Below are 7684 nucleotides of genomic sequence, written 5' to 3' on the forward strand. Positions count from 1 at the left end.
TGTGTGTGTGTGTGTGTGTGTGTGTGTGACTCTGGACCACAAAACCAGTCATAACCATGCCTTTAAAGTTGTCCAAATGAAGTTCTTAGCAATGCATATTACTAATCAAAAATTAAATTTCGATATTTTTCGGTAGGAAATTTACAAAATATCTTTATGGAACATGATCTTTACTTAATATCCTAATGATTTTTGGCATAAAAGAAAAATCAATAATTTTGACCCATACAATGTATTGTTGGCTATTGCTACAAATATACACCAGCGACTTAAGACTGCTTTTGTGCTCCAGGGTCACACACACATAAATATACTTTAAGCAGCAATATTTACATATACATCACAGTTGAAGCAGTTCTGAATACACCACTGTGAATAATTGCAGAGTTTAGATGTGGAAGAAACAATGTGGAACATTGCACAAAAGAGGCGTTTCATTCAGTGTTTATTTGTTATTGCAACAGCCCTGGGATATGTGCTGCTTTTCAGTCTTTTGCTTTTATTGTCCTGTACCGCCTTCCTGAGGGTAACAGTTGAAACATGATGATGTGCTGGATGGGATGAGTCTTTCAGAATGCTGCAAGCTTTTCTATGGCTGTGCTGTATTGATAACCCTCTGAAGCGCTGGAATGCAGCACGTGGTTCCAGATGCTGCTGATGCTGAGGTGTTGTTGTGTTGATTCAGACAGCGGTCTGGAGGTGTTAGCGGTCCAGCGCGTGTCTAAAGCTCAGGCATGGCAGCGCTCCGGTCGAGCCGGGAGAGAAGACGCCGGCTCATGTTACCGTCTCTACACTGAAGAGGAGTTTGACAACCTCGCCAACATGACCGTACCCGAGATACAGAGGTACGGCCCACACACCGTCTGCAGAGGTGTAATAATAGACCGTATGAGACTGATATATATAGCTGTTCACACAAGATGGGTTCTTGCATTTCATCTGCATGTTTTTTCTTTTTTAAAATTGGGAAAAAAAAGGAAACAAACGAGTATTTTCTTAAAATACATACTTTATTAAAAATAGTATATTTGTGACCCTGGAGCACAAAATCAGTCTTAAGTGTCAATTTTTCTTAAATTGCTGAATAAATAATATTTCCATTGATGTATGGTTTGTTAGGATAGGACAATATTTGGCTGAGATGCAACTATTTGAAAATCTGGAATTTGAGGGTGCAAAAAAATCTAAATATTGAGAAAATCATCTTTAAAGTTGTTCAAATGAAGTTCTTAGCAATGCATATTACTAATCAAAAATTAAGTTTTGATATATTTACGGTAGCAAATTTACAGAATGTCTTTACGGAACATGATCTTTACTTAATATCCTAATGATTTTTGGCATAAAAGAAAAATCAATAATTTTGACCCATACAATGTATTGTTGGCTATTGCTACAAATATACCCCAGCGACTTAACACTGCTTTTGTGCTCCAGGGTCACATTTATTTTTTTAAAAGATACTTTCTTTAAAAAATAATACTTTTTTCTTATATCTATAATAAAACTATTTATTTTCTTTCTTCATTTTCTTTAATTTATTTTCCCATTTTCTCAGAAAAATTTGACATTAAAGATACAGCTTTTTAAAAATGATACTTATTTTCTTTAAAAAAAATTATACTGTTTTTCAAGATTTTACAATACTATTTTTAAGGTTGTTTTAAAACATTTTGGTTTTACTTGAGCTAGAAAACTATTTATTTTCTTTAAAAAAAAAAAGACTTATTTTAAAAATTGCTTAATTTCTTAAAGCAATACTTGTTAAAAAAAAAGACAAAAAAGAAAAAAGATGCTTATTTTTCTTTAAAAAAAATAATTTTCTTATTGATGCCATATTTTAAAATTATGTAATTTTTTTCTTAAAATTATACTGTTTTTCAAGTTTTTACAATTTTGTTTTTAAGGTGGTTTAAAAACATTTTGGCAGAAAATATACTTATTTTGTTAAATATACTTGTACTTATTTATTATATTAAAAAGCAAAACATTAATACTTATTTTGTTAGAAAAAGTATGCTTATTTTCTTTACAAAACAATACTTGCTTTCTTAGAAAAAAAGCCTAATTTAAAAGATGCTATTGTTTTAAATTATGCTTATTTTCAAAAAAAAAAAATCAAATTTTTTTTTAATGTGGTGTTTAAAAACAGTGTATTGTGTTTATGTGTATGGAGACATTACAGTTCATTCTGATCCATTCTGTCTGTGTTTGAGTGCAAGAACAGCGCTTTAGCCAGACAGATGCAAGCTAACGTGAGTTTTGTGAACCTGTACTTTCACACTGATGATCTCTCTCTCTGCAGGTGTAATCTGGCCAGTGTTATTCTGCAGCTGCTCGCTCTGGGCGTTCCTGATGTCCTCAACTTTGACTTCATGTCCAAACCGTCTCCTGGTGAGACTGTATTCTGTATGCCTGTTTAATACACAGGTTTATTTATTAGTAGGTTGCGCTGTGCAGTGTTGTGTTCTGTGCTAACACGTCTCGTGTGTGTAGAGTCGCTGCGGACGGCTGTGGAGCAGCTGTGTATCCTCGGCGCCGTCGATAGAAAAGACGATCAGGTGTCTTTAACGCCACTGGGCAAGAAAATGGCCTGCTTCCCTCTAGAGCCTCGCTTCTCCAAAGTAAGAGAGACTCGTTGACTTGTCATTTGAGAAGCTATAGAAATACAGATGGCTTCAATTTAAAACTTTTGGGTGTCGAACGTAAGAAAGCCATTCTAAAAACAACAAATACCACAGTGGCCAGGGCAAAAAGTTGAGCTTTATTGTACAGGTAAAATAACATGACCAGAATTGTGACCCTGGAGCACAAAAGCAGTGTTAAGTCGCTGGGGTATATTTGTAGCAATAGCCAACAATACATTGGAAGCTCCAGGGTCATAAATAGAAAGTTGAGATGCTGTTTTTAATTAGTAGTTTGATTTAGATTTTCTTCCGTAATTTTATGTCATTTTTATTACTTTTAATTTCTTAGGTATGACTATATAATTTTTATTTGATTTGATAATATATAAAAATATAAATGGCTTCACAATAACATTTTTATGTCTAATAGCATTTTGTATTTTACATTTTCATTGTAATTTTAGTTAGTTTTTGTCATTTTATTGTGCGTTTTTATTAATTTTTATTTTATTTCATAATACATACAAGTACTTAAATACAAGTACTCATATATTTAAATTAGTTTTATATTTTTTTATTTTAATTTTAGTCATTTTGTTTGGGATTGTAATTTTTATTACTTTGAACTATTTTTTATTAATTGATTTATTTTATTTGATGTATGAAATAGACAAATAAAATTGCTTTACTATAACAGTTTTGTCTAACAGTATTTGCATGTATATTTATGTATTTGTGTAGAGCATTACTGTGTTAGCCTTATATATTCTTAATATTTTGAAATACTTTTTATATTTTCCATTTTCATTTTAGTCAAAGTTTTAGTAATTTTGTTGTTTTTTTGACATTGATTAGTTAGTACTTTTTACTTCGATTTTAGTTTTAGTACATCAAAACTAAATGAAAATGAGAAATGTTGACTTGACAACTAGCTGAAATAAAATATATCTTTTTAAATATATGCATTGGAATGATTTCAGTTGGTGTTTATTTGATGTGGAGCACTGAAGCTGTTGTTTTCTGGCTGTAAGTGTGTTCTTCTGCGTCTGCACAGACTCTGCTGATCTCTCCTGATTTCTCCTGCGCTGAGGAGGTTCTGACCATCATCTCGCTCCTCTCCGTCGACTCGGTCCTCTACAATCCTCCCGCGCGCAGAGACGACGTCCTCGCCGTCCGCAAGAAGTTCATCTCCAGCGAGGGCGACCACATGACGCTCCTCCACATCTACAGGGCCTTTAAGAAAGTCAGCGGAAACAAGGTACTGACACAAACGCTGCAAAACATGGTAACATCTGTCATGTGAAGCGCTAAATAAAAAACAACATGACATTTCTATATGTTTTGATACAATTATTAACATTTTCCAGATTCTGCAAGGTGTGTGTACACTTATGAGGACAACTGATATTAATGAAATGCATCATATTTATTGAGTTTGCATGTGAGTTTACTGTTCTGTCTGTGCTTTAGGAAATGTCTGTGTGTTGTGTTTTCACAGGACTGGTGTCGAGAGAACTTTGTGAACAGCAGGAATATGGGGCTGGTGTTGGAGGTTCGAGCTCAGCTCAGAGACATCTGCATCAAGGTACTCACACACACACACACACACACACACAGACAAACACACACACAGACACACACACACACACTCACTCACGCTAAATGACTAAATGTAATGTAATAAAAAATCTCAGTGACATGCAAATGACACTAAATCAGACAAATGACTTCAGATTAGTGTGCATGTCTAAGGGCCTGTGATCTTGTGTTCCTCAGATGAACATGAAGCTGGAGTCGTCTCTGTCGGACCTGACGAACGTGCGGCGCTGTCTGGCTCACGGTTTGTTCATGAACGCGGCGGAGCTGCAGCCGGATGGCTCTTACGTGGCTCTGGACACACACCAGCACGTGGCCATCCATCCCTCGTCCATCCTGTTCCAGGCCAAACCCGCCTGCGTGCTTTTCAACGAGCTCCTGCACACGTCTCGCTGTTACATGAGGGATCTGTGTTTGGTGGACGCCGACTGGCTGCAGGAAGCCGCGCCGGAGTATTTCCGCCGGAAGCTGCGCGCGACCAAGAGTTAACACTGTTTCTGAAGACTGCATGATGGAAAGAAAAAAGCCAAGCATTCCAACAGTTCATCTACTGATGCATATTGTGAAAAAACGGTCGTTTTTTTCACAATATGCATCAGTAGATGAACTGTTGGAGCGCTTTGCTTTGTTGAATTTGATATGCAACACGTTAGGCAGTTTTTGCCAAAGAGTTTTGCTTTGTTAACTTTTCTAGAAGTGAATGAGTCCTTTCTACTTGCTGTAAATCTTAAGATGTCACGCCTGTTTCTAGCTCTTTTACAAACTGCTGACGTCTGATTGAATGAAATTCAGGTTCACTTCCTCGAATGTCTGCATGTGTTTTTGTTCAGGTCAATGCATTTGTCATAAAACTTGACTAGTATGTTGAGTGTTTTGGGATCGAGTTTACCTCTGAATAAGTTCAGATTAATACAGATATGTGTGAATGAAGCTGGAGATCAGTATTGTGACGTCTGGGTCATATTTCATCTCAAAAAATATATTTTGCATAAAGCAAATTAAGCCTATTGTTAATTTTGAGGCAGGGTTATTGTAATTAACTAATACTAAAAGCATAGAAAAATAGTTACTTGAAATAAAATAAACATGAACTGAAATAAAATATTTAAAGGATATTAGATGATAATTTCTCATAGTTTAACTTAATGTACTAAATGAACAAAAACCAAAAAAAAAAACAGTAAATAAAAAAGTTACTTGAAAACAAAGTAAAATAAAATATAAAAAACTTATTTGAGCTAGTTTCATTTCTGATTTAGTTTAATTTGAAGTCCTAAAATAACTAAAGCTGAAGCACAAATAAAAATTAATAATATGCATTTAAAAAAAATCACAAAATACAAAAAAATGCACAGCTAAATGACAAAAATTAAATTGAAAAATGTAACAAAACAAATTCAAATAGTTAATAAAAACTACAAGAACAGCTCATAATGATAATAAAGTAACACTGTTTTTAGGATCATTGTGGGATTATTTTCAACAAAATTTTCTCCAAAAAGTTATTTTGATGCAAAGAACTTTACATTTAAGCATTATTTCTTACATTACAGTAATGAGATGTATGTGAATTATGATGAGCATTTGACCTTTTCAGTGCATGCCACGACTCTACTTTTATACTGACGCGTGTCAATATTGAATGCGTTTAGCTGCTGATTCACAAATACAAGTGCTTAAACACAGACTGACTTCGGTTCTGTTCAGCTGGATTTGAAAGCAGAATTCAGCTGCTTTCAAATCAGAAATAGTTCCGTTTTTTCTATTCAATTGTACTCAGTTTTAGAATTCTGATCTGATTGATTCAGGAATCATTAGATGACATATTAATGTAATGCATGCCACTCTCTAGTATGGGGAACAAAAGCATATCAAATGCACATTAGCTTAACGAATTCTTCTATTTGCTTCACTTTGCAAATCATATCAAACCTATATGTATTCTTACATGTATATGACGATATATGTATGCAGTGCATGAAATAAGACGGATCAAATGTGATCACTCAGGTTTTTATGGTGCACACGATGTACCAGCAGCGGCACATGTTTAGTATTAGTATCAAAACTTTCCATTACAGCATGAGCAGAGGAGGCTTTGCGCGATGCAACAGATTTACACAATGTGACTGATTCAAACAATTTGAATTCAGATGTTTACGCTTTTGCATGTGCATTTTTAATCTATTTGAAAATGATGGGGTTTGGAAGAAAATAGGAATTTATTTGCAAGAATAAAAAGCCAGAGAAAGTGATTTGTGCCTCTTTGTTGACACACAAGATCTTGCAGAAAGATGACTGAACATCATTTTTAAACCGGGTTATGGTCACATACAAACAAACCGATATTATTTTAGTATCATTGAGATGCCGTTACAGTTTGTATTAATATTTTGAATGTTTTTATTTTTATATTTTCATTTTAGTTAATTCTATGATGTTTTGTTTGTTTTTTATTCAAGTTTCTTTAGTACAAGTTAAGGTGTCTGTCTATCAGTTCATGTTTATTTTATTTCAAATAACTTTTATTTTTTTTGGTTGTAGTTTTAGTTAACTATAATCCTGATACAGGCCACTGGTCTGACTATTTAGAAGTTTGTCACGGAATGAACATATTATATTATTGTAACTATTTTTAGTTCTGGCTGTTCATAATTCCAATCCATGTGGAGGTCAGAGAGCTGAAAGTGCAGTCGTGGATATCGTGGTAAATGTATCTTCTCACTGGTTTCACATGTTGTAGCTAAAATAAAATTAGCTACTTCCACAAATTAAGGCCTTAAAAAGCTCCTAAATCAGAGAAGCAAGTCTTAAATTCACAAAAGTTACATTAAATGTTGCATGCATTGCAAAAAATGCAAAATGCATTTTTTCTTATCTAAACATCCTTAAATCAAGAAAATCAAGATGCATGAGATGCAAAATTAACACTAAGTCTTGTTTTCCGAGAAACTGAACAAAATTAAATGACTTTATGCTTATTGAAAGTCATGAAAACACTATCGTGGATTTTTTTTCTTTTGCTATTTGAGCAAATGGGAATGTAAAAAATATATTTGTGGTAGGCTACTCTCCCATTCACTGCTCTCGAAGTTTACCCAACTATGACGACTTCTGCTGCTGAGAAACATGGAAATGTGAAAAAAGTCTATAAGGGAGAATCAATCAATTCTGAATAATTTATTGCTATGGTGTGCTATTGTATTGCTATAATATTTTATAATATTAAATATGTGACCCTGGAGCACAAATGATGGGGTTGGTGTTAAAGGGATAGTTCACCCAAAAATGAAAATGTGATGTTTATCTGCTTACCCCCAGGGCATCCAAGATGTAGGTGACTTTGTTTCTTCAGTAGAACACAAATGATGATTTTTAACTCCAGCCGTTGCAGTCTATCAGTCGTATAATGCATGGCAATGGTAACAAAATCTATGAGAGTAAAAAAAACATGCACAGAC

At 34.1% G+C, this 7684-nt stretch overlaps 1 protein-coding gene across 1 annotated transcript in view; it reads left to right on the forward strand.

The window, feature by feature from the left end:
• Window positions 1–5296, forward strand: part of dhx33 (DEAH (Asp-Glu-Ala-His) box polypeptide 33) — a 13137-nt gene extending 7841 nt beyond the window's left edge. The window contains exons 7-12 of the mRNA XM_016503995.1: window positions 686–845; window positions 2306–2394; window positions 2497–2624; window positions 3682–3885; window positions 4126–4212; window positions 4404–5296. Of these exons, the coding sequence (XP_016359481.1) occupies window positions 686–845; window positions 2306–2394; window positions 2497–2624; window positions 3682–3885; window positions 4126–4212; window positions 4404–4712 (977 nt within the window). The 3' untranslated portion in view covers window positions 4713–5296. The remainder of the gene's footprint in view (window positions 1–685; window positions 846–2305; window positions 2395–2496; window positions 2625–3681; window positions 3886–4125; window positions 4213–4403) is intronic.
• Window positions 5297–7684: the final 2388 nt, after the last annotated feature.

The sequence above is a fragment of the Sinocyclocheilus anshuiensis genome, unplaced genomic scaffold (genome assembly GCF_001515605.1).
Source record: "Sinocyclocheilus anshuiensis isolate Anshui unplaced genomic scaffold, SAMN03320099.WGS_v1.1 scaffold298, whole genome shotgun sequence".
Lineage (NCBI taxonomy): Eukaryota > Metazoa > Chordata > Actinopteri > Cypriniformes > Cyprinidae > Sinocyclocheilus > Sinocyclocheilus anshuiensis.